Below are 27,992 nucleotides of genomic sequence, written 5' to 3' on the forward strand. Positions count from 1 at the left end.
GACTCAGTTTCCTCACCAGACTTTTGGGAGACCTCGGAGTCAACACAACTTTTGGGAAATCGGACTGTTTAGCAGAAATGGCACTTGGCAATCAGACTGGTGGGCTTTTGTCTGCTGATGTTTTTTTCCCCCTGGCTATTTCTGTGTTTTTATTTTCATTTTGCAAAATCATTCCTTTATTTCTGCTTCCTCTTTGGGCCTATTTTTATTTCAATTTGCCGGGGCTCCTGTTCATTCAAATGCCAAACTCCTTTGGCAACACGTCCTTCGCTGAGGGCAGCTGGCCCGTTTGTGCTCAGTGCTAAACCCCAGGCACAGGATGCAGCTCCCAAACAATTTGCAGGGAAAAACTGAACATTTTGTGATGCCACTAAAATGTCTTTTTCTTGCTGTGCCTGCTCTGGGCACTGGGACACGCTGCAGCTCTTACCGGGCACATCCTGTCCCTTGGCTCAGAACAATTTCTCCTGCTCTGCAATTCACTTTGCAAAACAAAGGTTGGACATTGGCTTTTCCCATCCTGCTTCTCCTTTCTCAGAAGTGCTTCTGTCCCAGCTTAAACCAAAGAACCCCAAAATCCAGTTTCAAGTATGTTTTCGATTCATCCACAGCTTCTCCCTTCTTTGATTATTGTGAAACTCATGTCATGAAAATAAATCATTTGCCCTTTCAGTTCCCATCGAGCTACTTCATACAGGTTTTAGAGGAGGGTTAGATGGGATATTGGGAAGAAATCCTTCCCTGTGAGGGTGAGGAGGCCCTGGAACAGCTTGTCCAGAGATTCCATGGCTGCCTCATCCCTGGAAGTGTCCAAGGCCAGGTTGAATGGGGCACAAATCCTATGAAAACAGAAAGGGTTGTAAAGCACTGCAAGAGGCTGCCAGGAAAGTGGTGGAATCGTCATCCCTGGGACTGTTAAAAAAACTGTGGATGTGGCACTTGAGGACATGGTTTAGCAGTGAACATGGTGGTGGTGATGGCAGATGGTTGATGATCTGAAAGGTCTTTCCCAACCTTAACTCCCATCCAGGAGGGAGAGGGGATGGCACAATCTCCCTCTACTCCAGACAGAACAGTCCCTCCTGTGTGCCAGAAGCCAGGATTTTAGCTGGGATAAGTCAGCAGAGCCCAGACTCACACAGATTTATGCTAATCCATATCACGAGCATGTGGAATGTTGGGAACAGGGTTGTACCCACGCCCAGGGGTGGCTGCATCAGTCCCCATCAGTCCCACAAAGCAGTTTCTTAAGCACCATATCAGAGAATTCCAGAATCCCAGAATGTTTTGGGTCGTAAAGGACCTTACAGATGGTCCAGTCTCACCCCCTGCCATGGGCAGGGACACCTTCCACTATCCCAGGGTGCTCCAAGCCCTGTCACCTTGGCCTGGAACACTCCCAGGCATGGGGCATTCTCTGGGCTAATGCCCATGGCTCAAACACAGAGCCATGGAGCCAAATGGGGATTGCTGGGAACAACGGCCAAGGATCCTTGGTGCTAAAGGCCAGGGAAATGAATAAGATGTGACTGGAGAAGGGGCCATGCAGAAGTAGGGCAGGGCTTTTCTGGAACAAACACCCTTGTTCCAGTTCACTGGGACAAAACAACAACAACAAAAAGAGAGTGTCAGCACAGAATTTTTTCTTCCTTTATTTCGGAGCCCCTTCAGGCACTGGAAGGGGCTCTAAGATCTCCCTGGATCTCTTTTAGATCTCCTCCTTCTCTTTCCCAATTCTGATGGAGATTGAGCCTAAGATTGAATACATCTTCAACCCCACCTCCTCTCTGAAAAGTAGTTCAGGGAACAAGAGGGTTCATTCTGAATCTCCCTTACCCTTTCCTCCCTTTTACACCCCTGGCTTCCATCACAACCACTCTACATGGATTCTGATTATTCTTTATCCTGAGATGCCGGGATGATTTGGGTGGGAAGGAACTTTAAATAGATCTGGTTCCTTGCCATGGGCTGGGAAACCTTCCACTATCCTAGGTCGCTCCAACCTGGCCTGGAACACTTCCAGAGATGGAGCAGCCATAGCTTCTCTGGGCAACTCTTCCAGTGCCTCACTGCCCTCACAGGGAAGAATTAACTTTCCAGCATCCCGTCTAAACGTATTTAAAGACAGTCTAGCACAGCCCCAGGCTGCGAGCTGGGCGATCCATGACGGAAGCCGCCACGGGAGGACAGCAGTCACCAACAACTACCAGCAGCGCTCGGCGGGACTGTGGCACTTTGAAACGGCAATTTTGGGGGAAGTCTCCCCTCGGGATGGGCCGAGAGGCGCTGGATTCCCGCCAGGACACGCCGGGAGCAGCCGCGCTCCCCGGGGAGCGGCGCGGGCCCCCCACGTGAGGCGCGGCCATGGCGGAGCGGGCGCGCGCGGGGCAGGGCGGGAGCGCCAAGATGGCCGCGCCCGCGTGAGGGGCCGCCGGTGCCGCTCCACGCGCGTCCCGGTGCCCGCGGGAGCCGCCGGAGCGTCCCGGAAATAATGTGGATATCGGGGCCCCATGTCGGAACACTGTGACGAGAGGGCGACGATGATTGCGGCCGGCGACCTGCAGGAGTTCGCGCCGCGGGGCCGCGAGCAGAGCCGGCGGCACCCGAGCGCCCTGAGCCTGCAGCTGCGGCGGCTGCAGCCCGCGCCGGAGCTCTGCTCCTCCGACGGCGCCGCAGGGCTCGTGGGCTCCCTCCGAGAGGTCACCATCCACGACCGGCACCGGGTACGAGCCTTCCTGAGCCGGGGGTTGGGAGGGAAGGGAACTTAAAGCCCGTCCGGTTCCCTCCCGCCGCCGTGGGCTGGGACAGCTTCCATCAGAGCGGGTTGCTCCAAGCCTCCTCCAGCCTGGCCTTGACTTCCAGGGATGGGGCAGCCTCTGCCAGGGCCTCACCACCCTCCCAGGGGAGAATTCCTTCCCAATGTCCTGTCTAACCCTCCCCTCTGGCAGCAGGAAGCCATTTCCCCTTGTCCTGTCAATCCAGACTCGTGTCCAAGTCCCACTCCAGCTCTCTTGGAGCCCCTTTAGGCACTAGAAGGGGTTTTAAGGTCTCCTTGGAGACTTCTCCAGGTGAACATCCCCAGCTCTGATAGAGATCGAGCCTAAGATTGGATCCATCCATATCCCAGCTCCTCTCTGAGAAGGAGTTTAGGGAGCAAGGGGGGTTCGCTCTATATCTCAGAACTCTACAGAGGGTCTCCCTTGCCCATTCCTCCCTGGTTTCCATCAAAATAAATCTAAATGGATCCTGATTGTCCATTACCATGAAATGCCAGGGTTTTTTGGGTTGGAAGGGATCTAATGGATCATCTCATTCCACCCCCTGCCATGATCAGGGACACCTTCCACTATCCCAAGGTGCTCCAAGCCCCATCCAGCCTGGCCTGGGACACTTCCAGGGATGGAGCAGCCACAACATCTCTGTGCCAGCACCTCGTAACTGGCCAAACTCATCACACCCATGGCTCTTGTGGCTTTCCCTCGACAAACCTCTGTTTTCCAGGAAAGCTGGCAGCTGAGGAAAGGCATCAGTGATGTTGGGGAGGAGGTGGACTACGATGAGGAGCTGTACGTGGCCAGCAACGTGGTCATCTGGAGCAAGGGCAGCAGAAGCCAAGCGTCCGCCGTGTACAAGGCATTCACCGTCGACAGCCCCGTCCTGCAGGTACAGAAATGTGGGAAAGGGGCACTAGGGGAACCCACAGACCCTTTCCAGACAGGGAACACGGGAAGGTGATGTTGTGTGGGAGCAGCTCATTCTGGAAAACTGATGATGTTGTGTTGGGTTTCAGGCCTTGTGGTGTGACTTCATTATCCCCCAGGAAAAATCGGAAAAAGCTGATGGTGAGTGTCCTGCTTCTTGTGCTGCTGGCCAAATGCTCAGAGCTCAGCTCCCTTGGCTTGGAATCATGGAATTGTTTAGGTTGGGAAAGCCCTCAGAGGCTGCTGAGTCCGGCTGTTGCCAAGGCCACCACAAAACCACATCCCCAAGTGCCACATCCATGTGCCTTTTATAGCCCTGTGCCTGTGTCAGGGCTGGATACTCTTTTGGGGAAGAAATTTTCCCATTATCCACCCTGAATCTCCCCTGGTGCAACTCGGGGCTGTTTCCTCTCATCCAGTCCCTTGTTCCCTGGAAGCAGAGCCTGACCCCACCTGGCTGCACCCTCCTGTCAGGGAATTGTGCAGAGCCAGAAGGTCTCCCCTGAGCCTTCTTTTCTCCAGGCTGAGCTTTCTCAGCCAGTCCTTGTTTTCCAGCCCCTTCCCAGCTCCATTCCCTTCTCTGGACACACTCCAGGAGCTCATTCACCACCACTTGAAATGTCAGAATTTTCTTTTTGATTATAAAGGATATCTGGAACAGAGTGAAACTTCACCGTGTAATTGTTTTCTTCCTTCCTTTCCAGTGCCAGGCAGTGAGGAAACAGTGGAGAAATGTATCTGCATTTTGCAGAACTCCTGCATAAACGTGCACAGCATGGAGGGGAAGGATTACATCGCTGCTCTGCCTTTCCAGGTAACTTCTGCCACGCTTTTTGTCCACAACTGGTGCATCTGTCCACGTTTACGTTTCCCTGCTCTGCATAAAAAGCCTGAACATCTTATTTTCCTATAAGACCCTCAAACATCATCAACGCAGCACATGGTTGATTTTTTTATCCCACCACAAATCGATATTTTTTTTTATAGGTTGCAAATGTCTGGCCAACCAAATATGGGTTGTTATTTGAGCGCAGCAGTTCTTCCCACGAGGTGCCTCCAAGTCCACCCAGGTATGGGATGAGGAATTTGGGTGGTTTCCTGTTGGATAATCTAATAAGGAATGGAGGAGTTGGAGGGCAGTGGTGAAAGATCCGTGTGTTTCTGATAGGAAAAGATGAAATTGGGTGGAAAAGGAGGAAGTTATGTTTGGCCCTTCCCTGAAAGTGTTCAAGGACAGCTTGGATGGGGTTTGGAGCAGCCTGAGATAGTGGAAGTGTCCCTGCCTGTGGCAGAGAGTGGAATGGGATCATTTTAAGATCCCTTCCTACCCAAACCATTCTGGGATTTTATTGATGTGCTTCTTCCAGTCTTTTTATCCCATCCCAGTGACTCTGCTTGAGCACACTCAAAGCTGAGTGTTAAAAACTATCTGGGAGTGCTGGTCCTGGGAATAGGATCTGGGAAGCACCAGCCTGATTCCATTAAGGTCTGTCCTAGGAATTGATTCCAGGCTGTCAGGGACAGCTGGGAGAGTCACTGAGTGATTGTCATCGAGACATTTTCTCTCAGCTGCTGGATCCAAACTCCTCTTTGGTGGGGATCCCATTCCCTGTAGGCTGAGGCTCCCAGCCCCTGTGGAAGCCCTCTGTGGATCCCAAAGGAAGCAGCTGGACAATGCACTGATGAGCAGCTTTTATCCACCTTTTTGTGTTTTCCCCTGGGATTCTCTAGTCCTTGGAAGAGCTGGGATTAGGAATACAGGTCCTGAAGAGTTGAATCTACTCAGTCAATCCAACAAGCTTTTTGAGATGGAATCTGTGTCCCTGCTGTCACATTCCAGGCTCTGATTTGTCTGGCTTTTCCCTAGGGAGCCTTTGCCGACGATGTTCAGCATGCTGCACCCCCTGGATGAAATCACCCCTCTGGTCTGGAAGTCTGGAGGTACATTGGATGTCACTGGAGTCCCTCCGGGTGGCAGCAAATCCCACTGTGTCCCTGTATCAAAAAATTCTGGAAGAGTCACTTCCAAGGATGCAGTTAGAGTGGCTGCATGAACAGGGAAGCTGCCCAGGGGAGAAACCCAGATTGTGGATGGAAGAGAGTGTGGGGAATGCTCATAGGATTGTTGTGGGGCTGATCCTTTGGGATGCATCCGTGTTTTCCAGGAGTGTTTGGATCGTCCCGGGTGCAGTACGTGGCTGACCACACGCTGAGGATCGTGTTCCTCAGCGCTGACCCTTCCATTGTGATGACCTACGACACTGTGCAGAGCTTACACACAGTCTGGGCCCTCAGGAGAGTCAAGCCAGAGGTACATGTTCCCTGGGGAATGAAGATCCCTGGAAAACAGCTGTGTGCGTTTCTGTGCCCTGATGTGCGTTAGGAGTGCCTGGATTTTGGGATTTGTTTCATTTGTAAGAGTAGGATGTTTGGTGGGGCTGGTTCTTTTGGTTTTTAAGACATTTTTTTCCATGGATTTGCCTGGAGCAGGAGGATCATGGGGTCATGGATTATGTTATTAACATATTATTCCCTACATTGGACCAGAAGGCTTAAGGAAAGTGGAAAGTAACTTAGTGCCATGAAAACTTTAACAGTGAGGGTTGTGAGGCCCTGGCAGAGTTTCCCAGAGAATCTGTGGCTGCTCCATTCCTGGAAATGTTCCAGGTTGGACAGTGTGCTTGGGATAGGGGAGGGTGTTCCCATGGCAGAGGGTGGAACTGGCTGGGCATTAAGGTCTTTTCCAACCAAATCCTGTGATTTTGTGGAAAAAAAACCCCAAAAAACATTGGAGCAGTTTCTGTGGGAGTGGAAGAGCAGGGTGAATGGGATTAACTCAGTAGGCTGAGCATGAATTTGTAACATGTAACTGATGGGAAAAGCTGTTGGAAAAGCCTCTCCCTGGCTGTCCTTGCCCACATGCCATTGGTTTTCCTCCCAGGAGCAGAGCCTGGTGCTGAAATTCCCAGAGCAGGGGGGCACCCCCCAGCACATGGCCACCAGCAGCTCCCTGACCGCTCATCTCCGGAGCCTCTCCAAAGGAGACTCCCCTGGGGGCTCCCCTTTCCAGAACTACTCATCCATCCACAGCCAGAGCAGATCCAGCTCCTCTCCCAACCTGCAATCCCGCTCTCCCACCATCTCCAACATGGCTGCTTTGAGGTGAGCACCCACAGCAAATCCCAAAGGATGGCACCCATGGAATAGCATGGACACATTTTGCTCTCCGTCTTTCCATCCAAGGCTCTGGTGCCTCTTGTGTTGCAGCACCTGCAATTTCCCTTGGAATGCCCTCCCTGTGCCATTATCCCAGTATTACAGGAGGGGAGTGAGGCCTGTGCCAGAGCCAGGAGGCTGCTCTGTCGTGGATCAAGGAATGTCTGTGGGATGTTTGAGTCCCAGGAGTGTTTTGGGCTGGCTTCTCTAAAGAAATTAGAAGGAAGGGGTTAGGAGGGATTTTTGATGGAATGGACCATCTGAAATCCTTTTGAAATCTCATCTGTTGGATTTGGACAGAGATGCCCGGAAAATAATTAGAGAATTGTTTTCCTGTGCTAGAAAACTAAAGGAAATCAACAGTGAGCTAGTTCCTGGTTTATGGTTTGGTTGAGTTTTTGAAGTCAGTGGATAAGCTCCCTGGGGTTCTCCCTGAATTTGAAGATCCACTTTTTGACTGCATCAATATCTGATTTTTCTATGATTTTGAAGATCCCCTCCTCATCCATATCCTGTCTCTGCCTACAGCCGTTCCCATTCCCCAGCCCTGGGAGTCCATTCCTTCTCTGGAGTGCAGAGGTTCAACTTCTCCAGTAGTGCCCAGTCCCCAAGGAGACCCAGCGTTACCCATTCCCCAAATTCCATTTCCAACGACTCCTTCCTCGTGCCGGAGACGGAGCCGATCGTTCCTGAGCTCTGCATCGACCACCTGTGGACAGAAACAGTCCCAAGCATGAGGTCAGCTGGTTTTCTTGGGATGAGAGTTGGGAAGCAGGAATCAAAGTGAAAACACAGCTTATTTGAGTAGTTTTTCTGCAATTGGAGCCATCTTGGAGCCTTCATGGACTTGCACTCCCTGATTTTTTTGGGGGGGAAATGGTGCTCCCTAGGTGCCCGGCTCCCTTGCAGAGAACTGAGCACTCAGACCAGTTTTTCCTGGTGTGTTATTCCAGGCTTTCTGAATGGTTTCATGGAGTCTCCAAAGGAAATCAGGTTCTAACCTGGTCCTTGTGTCTCTTTTCCAGAGAGAAGAATTCCCAGGCATCCAAAGTGTTCATTTCCACTGACCTTTGTGGGCAGAAATTCCTGTGCTTTTTAGTGGAATCCCAGCTCCAGCTGAGGTGAGCATTCCTTGGGGACAGGTGAACCAGGAGAAGCACTCCAGAAATTCCCAGCTGGAAGTACATCAGGGGTTTTAATTAACTAGAAAATTAAAAATAAGTTGATTTCTTTTGGGCAAAGCAGGGAAAACAAAGAAGGAAGCACAAAACTCAGGAAAAATCCACTGCACTGTTGGAAGTCTGTGTTTTCTTTCTGTAACAACACCCAGGACAAATCTTTTATGTTTCCTGTTCCTTCTAATCCCTAGGTGTGTAAAATTCCAAGAGAGCAACGATAAATCACAGCTGATCTTTGGATCTGTCACCAATATTCCAGCAAAGGATGCAGCTCCAGTGGAGGTACTGTTACCTGTGGAATGTCCTTGTCATGCAGCTGCTGCCTCCTTAATTAAACACAGGGAGCTGAATGTGCTGCTTGATTATTCCAGGGAATTGACACACTGCTGGTTCTGGAAGGCAGTGGGAATCTGGTGCTTTATTCCGGAGTGGTTCGGGTAAGCGACACCTTTTCCTTCCCTAATTTATGTGCAGTGCTGAGAGTTCTGAAGCATCCATAGCATTAATGGGACAATTAAGTAATTTTTGTGGAGGGTGTTTTTAGAGAAAAACTTAACTTTTTGTTTCCCTTTTCCACCAAAAAGGTGGGGAAGGTTTTTATTCCTGGGCTTCCTGCTCCATCCCTGACAATGTCCAACCCAATGCCTCGGCCAAGCACTCCCTTGGATAGTGTCAGTACTCCATCCAAGCCTTTGAACAAGCACCTGGGGCCCCTGGAAGAGGTAACAAATAAGGAAATATTCCTTTTCTTCTAATGATTGGTGGTTTTTTATCTTCTAAGGTGACTTTTGCAGTTGAATCTTTCCTTCTTGTTTTGTAAATCCTCTGAATAAACTGTATTTAAAGAAGATTTCTGTGGTGCTGCCCTGTTTATTTATTTCTGTTTGCCATAACCCTTCCAAGGCAGGGATTGGAAAGATCTGTAGTCATTTCCAAGATTCTTGTTAGTACTTCAAACCCAACAATTATAGCTGTTCTTTGATCAGATCCACTTTATTTCTGAATTCCACTTCAATTTGAACTCTAAAATGGGCTCGTTTTTCCCACTTTCCAGAGCGTGCTTTTGTCACCAGTTCCGGAATTAAGGGATTCTTCCAAGCTCCATGACTCCCCCTACGTTGAGGACTGCACTTTCCAGCAGCTTGGGACTTTCATCCAAGCTCTGAGGGATCCTGTCCACAACAGAGTAACTTTAGTAGGTATTTTCCTGTCATTTGGGGCAACACTTTTGATAGCAAAGATTATTCAAGATAATTCCAAGATTTCCAGTGTTTCACAGAGCTGGCACCTGAATTCCATATCTTAATGTAGCATAAGCCAAGATTCGGGAATATCTTCACCCACTAAAGAGTTCTGAGTTGATAGAAAATGACTCTGCCTGCATTTCCTTGATGCATTTCCTGATTTGTTTCCACTTTTGTTGGATTTTCCAGGAGCTCAGCAATAACACCATGGTTCGGATCAGTATTCCTGAAATCGCCACCTCGGAATTAGGTAGGGTTCCAAAGCTTTAGGTGGCTTTTGCTTTGCTTGGGAAAGGGCTGAGGTGCCAGTTCAGACGTGGCTGGTTTCAGTAATGAGCAAAAAAAGGAGTATTTTTCCTTATTTTTGTTCCAAATCGGAGGATTTGTGCTCGACTCAAGGAAGAGCTGTTGGAGTTTTGTGGCTCTATTTAGAGTTGAAAGCAGGCGCAGCAAGATGAACCTTGGAGATTTCCACCACTGATGAAGCAAATCCCAGGACAGCAGAGCTGATGGATGATTTCCTTCTTTTCCAACAGTGAAGAGATGCCTGCAGGGGGTGAAAGCCATCCTGCCCAAGGAAACAGCTGTGCAGATGTTGGTGAAGTGGTACAACGCCTACAACGCCCCAGGAGGGCCCAGCTACCACTCAGAGTGGAATTTATTTGTCACCTGTCTCATGAACATGATGGGTTACAACACCGAGAGGCTCTGCTGGACACGGAATGTGAGCAAATCCATTCTTCACTTCTAGTTTTCAGGCCTGTTTTATTCTGTCTTTATCATGAGGTACATTTACAAGGTGCTTATTATAAAAAAAAAAAAAAAAAAAAAAAAGAAGGAGATTTGATTCCACCTCAACACGTAACACTGCTATATTAAATTTGGTTAATCTCATACATAATAAATCGATTCTGAGTTTAAACACAGGTCACAGCTCAGGTTGTTGTTCCCTAAAGAGGATTTTGTGTTTCTGGGGATTGTTCAGCAAATCCAGAAATACCTCAAGCCACATCATGTCCTACTTGGCTTGAGTTCAGATGTTGTGATTCACCTAGGAAACCTTGGTTCCAAAGAAATCACAAGAAACCCTGGTTCCTAAGAAATCACAAAAAAAACCTCTTTATTTAATTTGATTTTTCTATTTATTTCTTTTATTTTTATTTCTTTTTCTTAAATTTGTTGCAGCTCGATTTTGAAGGATCACTCTCCCCAGTCATTGCTCCAAAGAAGGCAAGGCCATCAGAAACTGGGTCAGATGAGGTAAGAAACGGTTCCCTCTGTTATATTTGGATTGGTTTTTAGGGAAAAAATTCCTCTGTAACAGTGCTTTGGAATTCCTTTCTGGAAATTATGTTCACCATGGATCCTCTTGTCTTTCTTTCCTGTTTCTTTGCTCTAGGACTGGGAATATCTCCTGAGCTCTGACTACCACAGGAATTTCGAGTCTCATCCCATTGCCAAAGCTCTGCGCCTGGACCCTCTGGAAGTTTCAGCTTCCAGGGATGACTTTTCCCAGAGCCTCAGTTTGGATTCCTCCACCCTCCTTTTCTCCCACATCCCTGCCATTTTCTTTGTTCTCCACCTCATCTATGAGGAGCTCAAACTGAACAGTCTGATGGGAGAAGGACTCCGCTCCCTCGTGGTTCTCCTGGTTCAGCTGGCGAGGTATTCCCACTGGAAAATTGTTTGTTTTGGTGGGATTGCCCAAATTGGAGCAAACTTGCTCTGTATTTGAAAGAAAGGAGTATTTAAAACCCTTCCTAATTGTTCCATGGCTCTAAATTCTTCCCCAGTAGCAGCAGCTGCCCAAAGGTGGCATCTAAGAGGTTGGAATATTTTTTTTCCCAGTCTGTGACTCCCCTCTCTCTCATTCCAGGGATTTGAAACTGGAAGCTTACATGGATTATTACTACAGGGACTACCCAGCCCTTGTCAAAACCTCCAGGCAGACCTGCATAATTGACCAGGGTGAGTTCAAGCCTTTGGCTATTCTGTGATACTTGGATAGTCCCTTTGTTTCTAACATTCCCCTCATTCTGGAGGATTATCCCCTGCTTATTCCTTTGAAGTAATTTTTCTTCCTTAAATAGATGCCTTGAGTTTTCATTCCTGTCATAAAATCCCATCTGACAGGAGGGATCTGTAACATTTTGTGGGGAAATGCTGGATTTGTCTTGTTGAAGGAAATGCCGGAGGAATTGGGAATGGTGAGGAATTCTTGTGCCTTTTCCCTGAGCTCACGGTCTTTGCTGTTCGTCTTAAGTCCAAACAGGTTTCATGCTCCATCCCTCCTTTTTTTCTGCTGAGCCTCCAAGTATCTTCCAGTGGCTGAGTTCCTGCCTGAAGGGAGAGGGAGTGCAGCCTTATCCCTACTTACCAGGGATCTGTGAAAGGAGCAAACTGGTGGTACTGGTGAGTACTGGGGGACAGGGAAGACAGGGAATGTGCCTTGTTCTGTCAGCACTGCCCTGTGGGCAGGGCTTGCTCCAGCTGCTGAATTTCCTGGGAGTGAAGCATCTCTAAAGGAGGGTGAAATAACAGAGGGATTCATTTACTGGATGTATTGGAGCCGAGCAGCTTCACCACTTCTGTGTTTTTCTGTGGTTTGTGCAAAGTAATAATGGAACTTGGAATTATCTGTGTTTAGGGAATGAGAATTCCCCCATTTTTTCTCCTTGGGCATGCCCCAACATCAATATTTAGTCCTGTGAGTGCTGATGGTATCTCCTGGTCAGCATCACTTCCTTACTCATTGATGGGAAAACCCTTCCAACTGGGAGCAGAGGTGTCAAGCCTGAGGTGCCTAAGGAGAAAAACAGGGAGAAAAAGCCAGGATCTATTTTCTTCCTGTCCCTGCCTGATCTGCCCTTGCAGAGCTCAGAGTTAAAAGATCTTCATAAAGCCCACAAGAGCATTTTACCTGGATGTGATTTTTCCCAGAATTTTCAAAATATAATGACTGATCCCTTGGATTTTGCTGGCTGGACCCAACAGCTTTTCACTTGGAGCCTTCACAAAATATCCAAGATGGGGAGGAGACCACGTGGAAAACGTGTGTGTCCTGCAGGAGAAATGGCATGTGAGAAACACTAGAAGGATAACTGGGAACATGTTTTTCTGTTGGGAAGATATTTATCTTTTATCTCTGGAGCAGTGAGGGAAAATTCAGTGCATTGTTTCAGGGTGGATTTTTTCCCCCAAAATTCAAAGCTTCAAAGTTTGTTGTTGTTCAGTTGTTTCAGTCACCTTTCACAATACACCTGCACCACTTCTGAGGTTGTGTTGCAGTTACTTCCTGCCTGTTTTTCTGGGAAGCAAAGGAATATCAGCTGCCAAAACGACTTTTTTTTGGTATTTCTCCTCCCCAGAGTGTGGCTTTGTACATCCTTGGGGATGAGAGTGCTGTGCTGAATGAGGCCTCCCATTATTTGTACAAGATCACATCAGGTAAGGATGCTTTGACTCCATCCTGGGAGTGTCTCAAGCTTGGAAAACATGGAATTAACACAGCCTTGTCTTTCCTAGGCCAACGGAAGCAGCAGATGGAGCAGGATGACAATCGGTATGGAAACTTTTGGTGCTGTTTTATTGAGTTTGTGACTTCCTGCTGACTTCTGGGTGAGCTTTTATTGGCTTCTCCTTAATTTTCCAGGTGCAATTTCAAATCCAGCACTTCTGTTTCCAGCCTGGCTGAAAAATTGGTCCTTTGGATGACCAGTGTTGGTAAGAGCGAAACAACAACATTCCCAAATAACCTTGTGCTTGGATAACAAGAAGCACTCTTTGTCTGGGATTGATAACACTTATTTAGGATTTTTTTTTCCCCCTCCTTAATTTTAAGGTTTCACCTTGAGGGATCTGGAATCTCTTCCCTTCGGTGTGGCCCTTCCCATCCGGGATGCCATCTACCAGTGCCGGGAGCAGCCGGCCTCGGACTGGCCGGAAGCCGTTTGCCTCCTCATCGGCCGCCAGGATCTTTCCAAGCAGGCCTGGGAAGGGAGCCTGCAGAAGGGAAAATCCGTGAGTATGGCCACAAAGGGATTTCCCAATCCCAGGGTTTGGGCAGAGCAAGCAGCTCAGGGATTTCCAGATTAATTCCCAAACTGAGGGCGACAAAATGGAAGATTTACATGTTCAAGGGTTTTGGTGTGAAAAGCAACGTCCAGCAGGGGTGGATAATCATGAATAGCTGGGAAAACTCAAGATAAATCACATTTTTAAATTTAGACAAAAGTTTTACCTCCAGAGCTGTTGGATTCCTCCTCCTCCCATTCTTTGGTGCTTTCTCCAGAGGCTCTGCCATCAAACCATGGCAGAAGGAGAAGGAAGTGGGTATTTGTCAGAGGCTCATTGTGTTGGCATGGCTGGCATCCTCCTTTCCACTAGAAGAGCTGGATTTGGAAATACACTTGCCACATTTCTCTTTTTTTCCCAAAAAGGGTTTTAGTTATTTGTATCTTGAGGTAAAATGATTTAAAAAACAATGTGATGTTTTTCTCTTCCTTCTGATGGTGGCTATCACCAGCATCCCAAGGAATTGTTTCTCACTGAAATGTCCTTTGTTGAAAACCAAAAATCTTCCTAAGGCTGGCATAAAACCCCATCATGGCAAAAGATTGGAGCCTTTTCCAAAGTCAGGAACTGGAATTGAAATCTCAAGTCCATCTTGGTCAAGATCCTTTTTTGCTGTCTCAGCTTTGGAAGGGATATTAAAGTTATTCCAGTTTTCTGCAGCAAAGGCTATATGACTAATTGCATATCAAAACTGTAATTAATTTGGCAGAAAGGTTCATTAACTCCAGGTCAAACTCCCACCTGCCACCACACAAAAAATCCTTTTTGTTTGCTGCCGGTGGAAGCTGTGCCCAACCGAAACCCTCACAAATCATCGAAAACGATGATAAATTTGATTTTATCACTGACTTTATAACAATGCCTCGAATTGATGTGACCTTAAAAGGCCAAAGTGAGCTTCAAACCCCAAATTGTTTGTCATTTCTCAGGAGGGCAGGGTGGAGTTTCCTGTTTCAGAACGGACGCTGCTGCTCTGGGTGGTGCAGTTGTGTGTTGAGATTGAGTGTGGATTTACCAGAAGAAATTGGGTTTCATTCATCAGCTCTTCATTTACTTGCCTTCCAGGGGCCACATGTTCCCAGAGAACCACGGGAAGATCTGTTCCCTTTGGGTCCTCTCATCACTTGTGTGATGTGAGCAAACAGGAGAGCAGAGTTTTAGAAAAGCATTTCTTAAACCTTGCATGGAAAAAGGGTTTTCCAAGAGTCCTCCTAAGCTTTAGTGCTTTTCTGTTCATGTGTGGAAGTTCCAAAACCATTCTGGTGCTGTGATGAATCCCAAGTTTTCTGATAGTGAGGAATTTTGGGATTTTCTGCTGTGCGGGCTGTTTGTTTTAATGGGTAATTTGCTTTTCCAAGGTGGTTGTGGAGGGAATCCAAATTAATGTGTGGAAACATCAACACTTTAAAAAATAACACAGGGTTTGGAGCAGAATCTGCAGAACAGCAGCTCTGGTTGGAGTGATCACAAATTGGGATAATCATGAACTGGGCTGATGGAGTAGGCAGGGAAAGGGAAACCCTTTCCTACAACTGCTTCAAAACAAGGAAAGATTTTGAAAGGACAAGAACTTCATCACACGTCACCTCCTCAATGCATTTGGGGTGTCATATCCTCTTGTCTTTAGTTATTTATCCCATTTGGTTGTGCAGAAGTACTTGATTTCCATCTTTGGAAATCCTCCAGGCCTTTTAATTCCTGTAAGGAGCATGGGAATGCCGTGACCCTCCATCGGTGTGTCCATCCCTCCTGTGTACAGACCCATCACATTGTGCTGGGTGAGTTCAGGTTGTGGTGCCTTCCTGACAGTTTTCCCCTCCCCTGGAATTGTCTTTTCCCTTTCCCTTGCAGTCCGTGGGCACGGTGCTGTCCTCGGACATTCCGTCAGCGGCCGAGTCGGAGGAGGATGAGGATGGCATGAACGACATGAATGAGGAGGTGATGTCCCTGATCTGGAGCGAGGACCTGAGGGTGCAGGAGGTGAGGAGGCTCCTCCAGAGCGCCCGGCCCGTCCGCGTCAACGTGGTGCAGATGCCAGAGGCCAGTGACCACGAGTACATCGAGGAGAAGGAAAACAGGTAAGGAGTCCTGGAAGCATGGAATGCCTTGGCTTGGGTTGGGTTTGGATGGACCTTAAAGCTCATCTCATTCCAAGCTCTGCCATCGCCATGGATACCTTCCACTATCCCAGGTTGCTCCAAGCCCCATATATAAAATTGGAAATTTCTCCATTTCCAGCTGTTTCTATTCCCCAGTATTTCATTCAGCTGAAAGGTTGTGGGGATATTTTTGGAGGCTCAGAATCTAATTTAAAAAAAAAAATCCTAATCCAAGTCTTTGGAGTTGCGTGGATCAAAGCTCTGCTGTGTTGGAGTAGGGGGCTCTTGGGAAGGACAGACAGCACATTGAGGTCAGTTGGATTTGAAGGGATTTTGTAGCACTTTCCTCTGCCCAAAAAATGTGAAATATAAGCAGGACCTCCTGTGTAGAGACCAAACCATCCATGCCCTGCCTAAAGCCGGAGAACCCTTTGTGATAGGCTGGTCTTGAGCCAGGGGACCTTGGAATTCCACAGAAAGCACATTCACTGTCGCATCCCATTCCTTTGAAACCTGTGTCCAGTGGCCTCGATTATCCCTGTCCTGCTTTATTCATTTTTTGGGGGGGGGGGGGGGGGGGGTTTGAAAACCTCTTCTTTAAAAACCAAATTAAAAAGCAAACCCGAGAACACCATTACCCTGCAACATGTACTGAGTCTGACCTAGGGAGCTGAGTAATCTAAGGAGTTTAGAAAGTGTTTCCAGACTAAATCGTAGAGAATTGTGGTCGGCATTCTTGGAAGCACCTTATCACCTCTGTACGCGGGTTATTACTCGGTGTTATCACCACTCATTGCAGGATCCCGCAGGGCAACCGCCTTTACTTGGCTTTCTCCCCTCACCTCGCTTCCAGCACGGCTGGGAAGTGTCTGTGGAATGGATTTATTGAACCAGCTTTAAGGGAAAAGTAGTGCAAGGTTCCAACAGCCAGAAGGTATCTTGGAGATGAACCTTGTAAGGACCAAAGATTTGGTTCAAAAGGAGAAGGAAGGAGTCACAATGAGGGAAAAATGGTTCTGTCCAGTGCCCGTTGTTTGTAGGTGTTTATATTTGGGAAAATTTTCCATGTGGTTTTTGGATTCACCTCCCCACCAGGTTGCTGCAGCTGTGCCAGCGAACCATGGCACTCCCAGTTGGACGAGGAATGTTCACCCTGTTCTCCTACCATCCTGTGCCTACGGAGCAGCTGCCCATCCCTAAGCTGAACCTCACTGGTATGTTGGTCAGGGGTTCCTTCCCAGTCCATCCCAGAGCAGGATGGGCTTTCTTCCAGCTGTTATCCTATTACAGTCATTTTTATAACATCTTCTCCACCAAGGATTTCACGGCTCAAGTGTGGGTTTTGTGGGGAAGCAGCTCCTTTGGGCTTTGAATCTGCCACCTAGAATGGTGGAAGATCCTTCTGGAATGGTCAGGGCCGGTGTTATCAAACACTGAAACCTTTTATTAGGTACAGAAGGAGAGAGGAGTGGAAAAATGGCATAAGCAGTGCTGAGGTCATACAGGATGGAGATCCTGCAAAGGGCTGTCCTGACATTCCTGAACATTCTTGGATCGGAACTGTTCCCTCTCTTGGCACTGGATGAGGAGCTCGGCTTCTCCTGACCGCTGTTACCCCCTCTCCCATGGCAGGCCGTGCCCCTCCGAGGAACACCACTGTGGATCTGAACAGTGGCAACATCGATGTCCCGCCCAACATGGCCTGCTGGGCCAGCTTCCACAACGGCGTGGCCGCCGGCCTGAAGATCGCTCCCGCTTCCCAGATCGACTCCGCCTGGATCGTCTACAACAAGCCCAAAATCGCCGAGCTGGCCAACGAGTACGCGGGGTTCCTCATGGCCCTGGGCCTCAACGGGCACCTCACCAAGCTGGCCACCCTCAACATCCACGACTACCTGACAAAGGTGAGGAGTTCTGGCACATCCAAGAGGCAGATCCCGGTGGGATTGGATTCTTTAGGCAAAACAAGGAAGGTTTCTTTGAACTGCTGCATTGGGAGTTTCCTGGTGTGGGAGAATGTCTGAGTTGCTTTGTTGTGGTCATGGTGCATGGTTTGGGTTGGAAGGTTCCTTTCTCAATGTGAGGAAGGACTTCTCTCCAAGGAAGTGGTGGAGAACTGGCTGTCCAGGGAGGGCATGGAGCCTCTGAATAAACTCCATTCCAAACCCACCTGGATGCATTCCTGTGTCACCTGCTCTGAGCGAGCAGGGGGGATAGACTGGATGATCTCCAGAGATCCCTTCCAATCCTAAATATTCTGGCATTCTGCAAAATGAGGAACCTCCATTTCTGTTCAAAGATTTTCAGCAGTGTTACCACCAGATCTCCACCCTGCACACAGCTCATTGGGATAGGCCACTGGAGCACTGGGACAGGGGTTTTCTCATTCCTCACTGGGAATGTGCCTCACTGCTCCTTGTCCCCTTGACCCAGGGCCACGAGATGACGAGCATCGGGCTCCTGCTCGGCGTCTCCGCTGCCAAGCTGGGCACCATGGACATGGCCATCACCCGCCTGCTGAGCATCCACATCCCTGCCCTGCTGCCCCCCACCTCCACGGAGCTGGATGTGCCCCACAACGTCCAGGTGGCTGCCGTGGTCGGCATAGGCCTGGTCTACCAGGGCACTGCCCACAGGCACACTGCTGAGGTGCTGCTGGCTGAGATAGGTGGGTGCCAACGCTGGAAAAACAGGATGAGGGCTGGGATAGTCGCCGTGTGCACCAGGGAGTTGGGATTGTAACCTTGGCGCCTTTTCCCACCACATTTTCTTCCCGTTTTCCCAAACCTCATGGTTCCTCTTGGGAGCTTGTGCAGCATAAAAAGGAAAGTCACTGGGTTTAGGAAAAGAAAGGTGGCAGCATCATTACTGTTCCTGCTTCTTCCACTTGGAAATTTGGTGTCCTAAATTCCCCTGTTTGGGATTTTAAGGGTTTTTAACCACTAGGCCTTAAGAGCTGATGTGAACAGCAGATTTGTGATCTCACTTGTGCTCTCGTTCTGAGTTAATTTGTAACAGCTTTTCTCCATGTTTACATGGGACTATACTTGGAGACTGTGTGGTTTATTTGACAGGGAATGGGATAAATTTTAAGGGTGAGATTGTTGTGTTTCTAGAAATTGGATATGTGCAATCCTTTTTTAGCAGCAGCATTTGGATTGGTTCAGGATCTTAAAGTATCCTCAGTTAAACTTGGCATTTTTATGGCGTTTTTAAACCATGGCTCTAAACTCCAACCATGACATTCAGGAGGGAGTTGCTATTTGGGAGTGGATGGATGAACTGCCAGCTCTTTGCCATTCCACTGAGGACTTCCCTAAAGATGGACAGATATTTTTTTTCTCCTTTCAGTAGGAATTAAGCAATAAGCTGGGATTTTCAAAGATGAATTTTGCTGGTTTGGTTTTCCCCAGGGCGTCCCCCCGGCCCAGAAATGGAATATTGCACGGACAGAGAGTCCTATTCCCTGGCATCAGGGCTGGCCTTGGGAATGGTGTGCCTTGGGGTAAGTCAGCTGCAATTAGGAGACTCATTATCCATTGGGATGGCATTCCAAGAGCTGTTCCATCCTTGGCTCCCTGCCGCCTGTGGGTTTTTCTCCTAGAGGAAGGCACTTCCATGTTTTCCTTCTCTCCATTCCTTAGCATGGCAGTAACCTGATTGGGATGTCAGACCTCAACGTTCCCGAGCAGCTCTACCAGTACATGGTGGGGGGACACAGGAGATTCCAGGCAGGAATGCACAGGGAGAAGCACAAATCTCCCAGTTACCAAATCAAGGTACGTGGTGCCAATGCTGCCTCATTAAAGCTGGAATTCTGGGAGATGTCTCCATGACTTTGGGAGCATCATTCCTTTCCAAGTGAACCTGTGGGAAGTGTTCCCTGTGTTTTCCCAGGAAGGAGACACCATCAACGTGGATGTGACGTGTCCAGGTGCCACCCTTGCACTTGCCATGATTTACCTGAAGACCAACAACAGGTATTGACCAGGGAATTCCTGCAGGCTGAAACTGCCTTAGTGTTGGCTCTGCTGGGGTTTGGAATTGCTGGAATGTGACCTGGAAACCCTTTTCTTTTGCCATGCCCTGCAGATCCATTGCTGACTGGCTCAAAGCACCAGACACCATGTATCTGCTGGACTTTGTCAAACCAGAATTCCTTTTGTTGAGGGTAAGATTTCCCTTGGGTTCATTCCTCGTCCATTTAAATGATGTTTAGGAATTCCAGCCCAGCATGCCCATCGTCCAGAATTCTTTGCTTCCCATCCAAACTCACCCCTTCCAACAGTTCCTCTTTGTAGTGTGGCAGCTTCCTTGCCATGGAGACAGAATTTAGGGAGAAACAGATGAAAGACAAAATTTATGGGGAATGTCACATTAATTGTTAGGTGTATTTTTATAGCTTTTCCCAGTTCCATAGATAAATTTTCTCCCTTTTTCCAGACCCTGGCTCGATGCCTGATTTTGTGGGATGACATCCTGCCCAATTCCAAGTGGGTCAACAGCAACGTGCCTCAGGTAGGTGTTTGTTTATGTGTGGTGTGTTTGCTTCTCAATTTTACACCTCCCTGGGTTGTTTTCCATGTGGGTATTTCCATAGTCATGTCAGGAGCACAAGGAAATGAGCATTAACATGACAGAGGTGACTGTCCCCTGGGATCCCTGGATTTTAGGAGCACCAGGGACTGGAAAGGAGATGATTGAGGAGAGATGGGATTGTTCCAGACACAAAATGATGTCAGGGAAAGGAAAGGATTAAACTTTTCCCTGCATTGCCAGGTCCAAAACTGGTGCATGGAGGAATAACTTCCCAACAGTGGAATCAGCGATATTCCAAAATATTGTATGGAATTTTTAAGACCAAATGAGCTCAATACCTATAAGATCTACAGGATGCTGATGGTCTCTGTTGGGGAAAAAACAGCCTTTCCTTCCCTTAGACCTGTTTGGTATCACTTATGAGCTCTTGATGGCCAGAGTTTCAATGAGTCATCAGTTTTCCCTTGGATTTATTTTCCTTTCCTGCTTTTTACAGATCATAAGAGAGAACATTATCTCTCTTCATGCAACAGAGCTGCCTTCTTCTGAAGACCTGAGCTTGGAAACACTGGCGTGAGTGTCCCAAAAATCTCCTCCGAGGGAATTTTACTGTCCTGTAAAGGAGAGTTTTGTTATATGGGATATCCTATAAAGGATGAGCCTCTTCCCTTTTATTTTTAAGGGATGAAGGGGTTTGTGCTGTGTATTCAGACGAGGAGAAGAGGAGCATTTGTCATATCCCATTTGTGTTGTTCCTTAGGCAAGCTCACGTCTACATCATCGCCGGAGCGTGTTTATCCCTGGGATTTCGTTTTGCCGGCTCAGAAAATCTGGCAGCATTTCAGTGCCTGGTAAGAGGAAGGTTATTTGATTCCATTCACTTCCCAGGGAGCTGTCACACCTTTTGGATCCATATTCACTGGGCATTCCTTTTCTTTCTAGTACAAATACGCCACGGATTTCCTGAAGTGCTTGTCGGCTCCGACAGCATCCATAGTAAGTTTTTCCAAGCAAAAAGATGGCTTTGTGTGATCCTCAGCAAAACCTCAATGGAAACCAACCCAGCCCTTTTAATTTCCTGGATTACACATGATATATAGGATGTGGCATAGCTGCGCATCATTGAAGGATTTTGCTGGCTCTCCCTCCTTTTGGGGAATGTGGTTTTCAAGCTCGGGGTAGAAAGTGGTGGATCATCCCACCTGGAATGTGCTGTTGGCCATGGAATTGTGATGAAATCTCTCTGTTGTGCTTGAAGACAGGTCACTATAACCTGGAAACGTGCCTGAGTGTCCTTCTCCTGGCCCTGGCCATGGTCATGGCCGGCTCTGGGAACCTCAAAGTGCTCCAGCTCTGCCGTTTCATGCACAAGAAGACGGGGGGAGAGATGAACTACGGCTTCCACCTGGCTCACCACATGGCTTTGGGGCTCCTCTTCCTGGGAGGAGGAAGGTAATGGGCCTGCTCCAAAGGCACATCTCAACCCTTATTTCCATTTCCTCCATTTCTCTTTTTTTAATATATGGATGCACGAAGGCGTCTTCTGTTGGCAGAGAAAGTCTTGTTGTCTTTGTGCACTTTTGGAAATTCCTTTCCTCATCCCACCAAATTATTTTGGCCTCCTGTGTTTTTTAGAAGGAAATCTGGTTTTTTCCTACAGATACTCCCTGAGCACTTCCAACTCCTCCATTGCTGCTCTTCTCTGTGCTCTGTACCCTCACTTCCCTGTTCACAGCACGGACAATCGGTAAGGCTTCCATGGGGATCCCATTTCCTTTAGCTGAACCATCTTCTTACAAAAGACAAATGATGGATTTTTACCAAAAATCAATTTCTGAAGGTTCTCCGTAAAAAAAAAAAAAGTGGGAAATGGAAGAAGTAAATGACAATGGTAGGGATCTTTGGGCAGCGAGGAAACACCAGCTCTGCTGTGCTGCCGTGATGTGGCCGCTCCAGTTTGCTCAGCTGGAAAGATTTTTGTGAAAGATCTGTCCATTTATGACCTTCAATTACTTTTGCTTCTGCTCCATTAAGCCCTGTTCTATTAATTAACCAATACCATGGCTACAGGAGCTGTATTTGGGTGTGGAGCAGGAATTGGGTGTCTGGGATCGTTCCTAGCCCGTGCTGAGCTCCCGGTTCCCACCGCAGGTACCACCTGCAGGCTCTGCGTCACCTGTACGTGCTGGCGGCCGAGCCCAGGCTCCTCACTCCCGTGGACGTGGACACCAACACCCCCTGCTACGCCCTCATAGAGGTCACCTACAAGGTAACGTGGCTGAGAGGCCCCGAGGGGCTGTGGGATGACCAAACACTCGGATTTATCCCAGTTTTCGTTGGAGCGGCCTCCAGTCTTGGGTTTGGTTTCAAGCTGTGGTGGAGACGAGGCGAATTCTGCACAAATAAGTGAAGGGTTGGGCTGAACCCACTCACACCTCAGGTGTGCTTTGGTTGCACCTGGAGAGCAGAAGGGAGGACAGGGAGAGTCACCAGAGTCTTCAAGGGTGTCCTGACTGACCCAGGTTCTTCTCTCTCTTCAGAAGGATTTCCAAAGGCTCAGAGGTAGCTGGAACCATTTGTGGTTTTCCAGGCCTTCTCCTAATTCTGAGATGAGCAACTTGGTGTTTCTCCTTGGTGCTTCCATCAGGTGTCCTTCAGGGAAGAGTCCTTTCTGTGGGATTTATTTTATATGGGAGAAGGGAGATGCTCAGAATTGAGTTCCTGGAATTTTTAGGGAGAAGAGGTGCATCTCTGTGATTCTGGCAAGGATTCTCCATGTTCCCATTACAGCTTGCTTCCCAAACCTTCACGTTTTGGCCTTGCCCAGTGTTAGGTGTTCATCCATCCATCCATGGAAAATACAGCTTGGGAAGTCCATGTTTCCTGACATGAGTCCTGTGTTTACTTAGGAACAGAACCCCCTGCCTGCTGCCAGGGCAGTTGTTCCCCACGAGGTGCCCTTTTCCTTCCTTTTCCCATGGAAATGAGCATTTCTAACCTGTGGCTCCCGTGATGTTCTGCAGGGCACGCAGTGGTACGGGGAGGCCACCGAGGAGCTGATGGCACCCACGCTTCTCCCAGAGCTCCACTTACTGAAGCAGGTAGAGGAAATCTCTGTTTTAATGGAAAATCACCTGGATTTTGCATCACAGGACTCAAGAGCTGAGATCTGATGGGTTTTGATTCCTTATCCTGACTCTGGATGACATTGTCCCATTACGATTCCAAAGACAATTCTCTGTCTTCTGTCTTGATCAAGATCTCCCAAGATCTGATGCAGCAGGGAATTCCCTGTAGGAGACACAAACCTCCTCCTGAATTTTCTGTGTGGGCAACACTATAAAACAACCCTGAAAAAAAAAAGTAGAAGCCTCTTAATTCAATGATTCTGGTTATATTTAGTAATAAAATGTTTCTATTGACAGATCAGAGTGAAGGGCCCCCGGTACTGGGAATTATTAATAGATTTAAGCAAGGGAACGACTCATCTCCAGTAAGTGTTTTTTTAATGCTCAACTGAATCATGACCTCGTAGTAATCGTATTTCATGTTTTTTTTAAACCCTCCCACAGCTCTGGGTTGAAACCTGGGTTTCATCAAGTCACTGTTATGCATCTGACAGCACTTTAGGGGGGAAGAAAGAAACTGCAGAGTTGGGTTTCACCCATTGAGGTGAATAATTCATGCAAAAAAACAGGGTCGGGGAAAACCTGATAGTAAAACCCACAGAGGCTGGCAGTGGGATGGAGGCACCGGAGAGCAGCTACAACTCATGGTTTTGGTTTGGTTTTGAGTGGTGGTGATATCACATTTCCCAGACTGTTGGGGACTGTTACAAAGCCCTGTGAAATGCTTTTTCTTGTGTCACCCCATGTCACAGAGTGCCACCCACCCTTGTGACGCGCTCGAAACGTGGCGGGCAGCTGTGGGAACCGGAGATTTTACCGGAACACAGGATCTGGGGTGGAGGGAGGGTGTGGAAATCACTCTCATCTTTGCACTCCCCAGTGAGGGGTGGGAGAAACCAGCTCGGTCTTTGCTCAGCAACAGGGTGCCTTTAGGTCATTTACTTGCCATTGATCAGTCCCACAATCATTTAGGTTGGAAAAGACCTCCAAGATAATGAGTCCAATCATTGATTGCCCTCTTGTCCAATGGAAGGATTAAATTGAACTCAGTCCATTAGTGCAGCATGCTTTGGGTTGGGAGGGATTTAAGGATCACCCAGTGCCACCCCTTCCACTACCCCAGGTTTCTCCAAGCCCCATCCAACCTGGCTTTGGACACTTCCAGGCATGGGGCAGCCGCAGCTTCTCTGGAAAACCTGTGCCAGGGCCTCCACACCCTCGCAGGGAAGAATTCCTTCCCAATAATCCAGTTTGAACTTCCTCTCTTTGAACCGATTCTGTAAATGGGCCCTGTTGTGGCATTCCAGGTCGATCCTTTCCAAGGGTGGCATCCTGTACGTGAAGCTCCGGGCTGGGCAGCTCTCCTACAAGGAGGATCCCATGGGATGGCGCAGCCTCCTGGCACAGACCGTCACCCACCGCAACTCCGAAGCACGGGCCTTCAAGGTACTGCTCCCAGGGTGCTTCCTGCCAGGAATGCTGCTGAGGGAGGGAATTCTGGTGGGCTTTCACAGGACAACCATGTGTGGTGCATCTGCCGTGGGCAGACACAAGTGTTGGACACGTCCTGCCCATGAAGTGCTTGATCATGCAATCTGTTAGGGTGGAAAAGTCCTCCAGGGTCATGGAGTCCAACCTTTACATCGTTGAATCCAAATTTTAGATCATGGAGTCCAGCCTTTAGATCGTGGAATCCAACTTTTAGATTGCATCCAGCCTTTAGATCATGGAGTCCAACCTTTAGGTCATTGAATCAAAATTTTAGATCACTGAGTCCAGCCTTTAGATCATCTAGTCTAGCCTTTAAATTGAGTCCAGCTTTTAGATCATTGAATCCAACCTTTAGGCATGGATTCCAACCTTTGGCGTGGGTTCCAGTTTTCTCCCTCGTGTTCTGGACACTTTGGAAATCAGTTGTTGCTACCTTTGTGCACAAACTCAAAAAGTTCATTTTGATCCCTTTTTTTTTCCAGCCAGAAGCAATTTCCGCTTTCACTTCCGATCCCGCTCTCTTTTCCTTCGCTGATTATTTTTGCAAACCGACTATGGACATGGGACAGGTAGGATGTGTTGGTGTGGACCAACACTTATTCCATGGATTAAAAACTAGGGAAAACCTGCCTTAAACTCTAGAGCAGAATTTAGCCCTGCAATCAGCAGGAGCAGGGAATATCCTGCAAGATGTTGTGTAATACAGTGGTGATCCTCTGATTCCCGTTGGTTTGATACTGGGATTTTTTTGTCCCATTCATTAAGGAATGTGTTAACAAACCCAGAGAGCCATGAAACATTTAGGGGAAGTCACAGAAGGTGATTTTTATGGAATTTCTTTTAAAATTATTTAAGGGAGGGCATAAAACCCAGTTTAATTATCCCAAGGAAGAAGTCAAGTGGTGTCATTAATTATCCCAAATTCCTGTGATGCCACTGCATGGATTAACTTCAGTTAATTAATCAGTTAATTAATTCCAGGCAGGAACCTGGAATAAATTGTGCTTGACACCTGTCTTTCTTCAGAAACAGGAAATCCTGGATCTTTTCTCCTCCATCCTTTACGAGTGCGTGACCCAGGAGAATCCAGAGATGCTGCCCACGTACATCGCCATCGACCAGGTAGGAAACTCCTGTTCCTGTTGGAAACAGCACTTTTTCCCACTTCTTGGGGGGCAATAGTGGCCATTCCGTGTGCTTTTCCAGAGGAGTGAGGGCAGGGGTTGAGGAGTAATTTGCTTGTTTCATTCCTGCTCCAATTCCCGCTGCCAGGCCGTGAGGAGGCTGGAAAGGCGGGAAATGTCCGAGACCTTTGAGCTGTGGCAGATGAAGCTGGTGCTGGAATTCTTCAGCTCCCGGAGCCACCAGGAGAGGATGAGCAGGAATCCAACCCGAGGGCTCTTCATGAACTCGGAATTCCTGCCAGTGATGAAGTGCACCATAGATAACACCTTGGATCAGTGGCTTCAAGGTAAGGAGGAATTTCAATCCAGCCAGTGTTGGAATCCTGGAAAGGTTTGGGTAGGAAGGGACCTTAAAGACCATCTCATTCCATCCCCTGTTGTTAACCTGGTTCTTGCCTTGCTAATCCATTTTGATTTTTGCCTCAAAAGTGTGGAAACCTGATGAGGGAAGGGAGGGTGTTTTCAGTGTGGTGTGGAACATTCCCTGTAGAATTGTGTTTGCCTGGAGTGATGGGGGGTTTTTAGCAGGGAAGGTGATGTTTCCCAGGGAAAATTCCTTCCTCATCTTGCACAGGGAGAATTTTCCCAGAGCAAAAGCAAAGGGTGACCACAGCAGGGTCATAATGGCAGAAGGAAGGAGGTCAGAAAACAACCTCCCAAGCCCACCTTCTGTGGGCAATGGAGACTTCAGTGGGATCTCTCTGTGGAAATCCTGCTTCCCAAATGTCACCAAAGATATTCCTTGTCCCTTGCAGCCGGAGGGGACGTGTCCCTGCATTCCTACCTGAGCGGGCAGGCTCCAGAGGAATCCCAGCTGAGCATGCTGGCGTGCTTCCTGATTTACCACTCTGTGCCCACACCGGGGCAGCTGGCAGCTGGAGGCCTGGAAGGTGAGTCTGGAACTGGAATTTGGGGAAATCCTGGATCCTTTCACTGGGCAGCTTTTCCTTGCTCTCCAGCAGCCTGGGAATACACCAGTCCTGAGGTTACTAAGGGAAAGGAAAGGCAGCTGGACCTTAATTTTGGGAGCTCTGTTCCTTGCTTAGGGCTGGGGCAGCAATGTCACCACATCCATGAGGGATCGGGAGCCTATCCCAGGAATCTTGTGTGGGCCACAAATTCCTGTGTCTGGGCATGGAAGATTCCAGTTACCTGTTACACAACTCTCTTCTGGCTGTTCTTTTCCTCTGTGTTCTCCTTCTTCCTGGATTTGGGATCCCTTTTCAAAGAGATTTGAGATCTCTGGTAGAACTTCACTTTCCAACCAGCGCACAACAAACGGATCCATGGGATGACACCTCCAGAGCTCTCTGGAGCTTCCCCCTCCAATTTTGACAAAACTTTTCTTGTTTTTACACTTTTCCTTTGCTTTGGATGTTTTTAGGGAGCAGGAACTTCTCGGAGCTGCTGCTGAAGCTGAGGAGGCTGCACGTGCCCGTGCGGGCGCTCCTGCGCCTGGCCCCGCTGCTCCTCGGGAACCCCCAGGCCATGGTGCTCTAGTCCCACCAAGCTTCCCAAAATTCTCCTTCTTTTTGTACCTTCCCAAACAGCAGACTCACCCCCAGCTGTGGCAACCCACGACCAGGAGTTATTTATAAATTGTTATGAGGAATTTAAAAAAAAGAGCTATAAAAGTGAGGTCATAATAAATTTACTTTTGTAACGAAGGCTTGTTTGTAAATGTGTGGTTTCTGTGGGGAATTTGGGAAAGACCTTGGCTGGGAATGGTGCTTTTCCTTGGCTGTATAACTCCTTTGCTTGTGGTGGATCTTTTTTCCAGACAATGGAAATAATTCCTGGTTTAAACACTTTGTGTTCCCTTCCTCCTTGTGTATCCCCCTGGATGAACTTGGAGCAGGGCTCATTCCTTGTTGGTTCCAGGCAGAGCTGATCCTTAATTTGTCACCAAACACGTGGAATTACTCCATAAAAAGCAGCCAGAGGTTGAGGGATTACTCAGCCAGAGCAAAAGGCTTGGATTCTGATTATTGTTGTTCCAAATTTAATCCTGTTCTGTGGGATTTGTGCCAATTTCTCTCTGTTTTTTCCCAAATCCTCAAGGATTTTGCAAAGGGTCAAATGGAGGGAGGAGGACAACCAAGTGATTAAAAAGAGAGCAAAAGCAGGAAAATGATGCA

At 48.2% G+C, this 27,992-nt stretch overlaps 1 protein-coding gene across 1 annotated transcript; it reads left to right on the plus strand.

Moving 5' to 3' along the window:
• Window positions 1-1,938: 1,938 nt before the first annotated feature.
• ANAPC1 (anaphase promoting complex subunit 1) lies at window positions 1,939-27,521 on the plus strand. The gene is made up of 47 exons (XM_054628739.2): window positions 1,939-2,723; window positions 3,502-3,663; window positions 3,791-3,842; window positions 4,406-4,515; window positions 4,689-4,771; window positions 5,569-5,642; window positions 5,867-6,012; window positions 6,643-6,863; window positions 7,446-7,655; window positions 7,943-8,038; window positions 8,287-8,377; window positions 8,467-8,532; window positions 8,680-8,817; window positions 9,150-9,290; window positions 9,529-9,589; window positions 9,876-10,063; window positions 10,525-10,599; window positions 10,739-11,004; window positions 11,216-11,307; window positions 11,603-11,751; window positions 12,708-12,786; window positions 12,865-12,901; window positions 12,992-13,062; window positions 13,181-13,359; window positions 15,265-15,491; window positions 16,608-16,726; window positions 17,145-17,416; window positions 17,946-18,180; window positions 18,926-19,017; window positions 19,157-19,291; window positions 19,410-19,492; window positions 19,605-19,683; window positions 19,956-20,030; window positions 20,548-20,624; window positions 20,812-20,902; window positions 20,994-21,047; window positions 21,310-21,503; window positions 21,712-21,798; window positions 22,203-22,320; window positions 23,075-23,152; window positions 23,477-23,544; window positions 24,487-24,625; window positions 25,153-25,239; window positions 25,697-25,792; window positions 25,943-26,141; window positions 26,610-26,744; window positions 27,239-27,521. The coding sequence occupies exons 1-47, from the start codon at window positions 2,511-2,513 to the stop codon at window positions 27,352-27,354; spliced, it is 5,856 nt and encodes a 1,951-aa protein (XP_054484714.2). The 5' UTR covers window positions 1,939-2,510; the 3' UTR covers window positions 27,355-27,521.
• Window positions 27,522-27,992: the final 471 nt, after the last annotated feature.

Source organism: Agelaius phoeniceus, chromosome 3, assembly GCF_051311805.1.
Source record: "Agelaius phoeniceus isolate bAgePho1 chromosome 3, bAgePho1.hap1, whole genome shotgun sequence".
Lineage (NCBI taxonomy): Eukaryota > Metazoa > Chordata > Aves > Passeriformes > Icteridae > Agelaius > Agelaius phoeniceus.

Coding starts and splice junctions, on each gene's coding strand:
- ANAPC1 (XM_054628739.2), top strand. CDS start 2,511: ATGTCGGAACACTGTGACGAGAGGGCGACGATGATTGCGGCCGGCGAC. Junction 8,039..8,286: donor GAATCCCAGCTCCAGCTGAG/GTGAGCATTCCT, acceptor TCTAATCCCTAG/GTGTGTAAAATTCCAAGAGA. Junction 11,752..12,707: donor GGAGCAAACTGGTGGTACTG/GTGAGTACTGGG, acceptor TCTCCTCCCCAG/AGTGTGGCTTTGTACATCCT.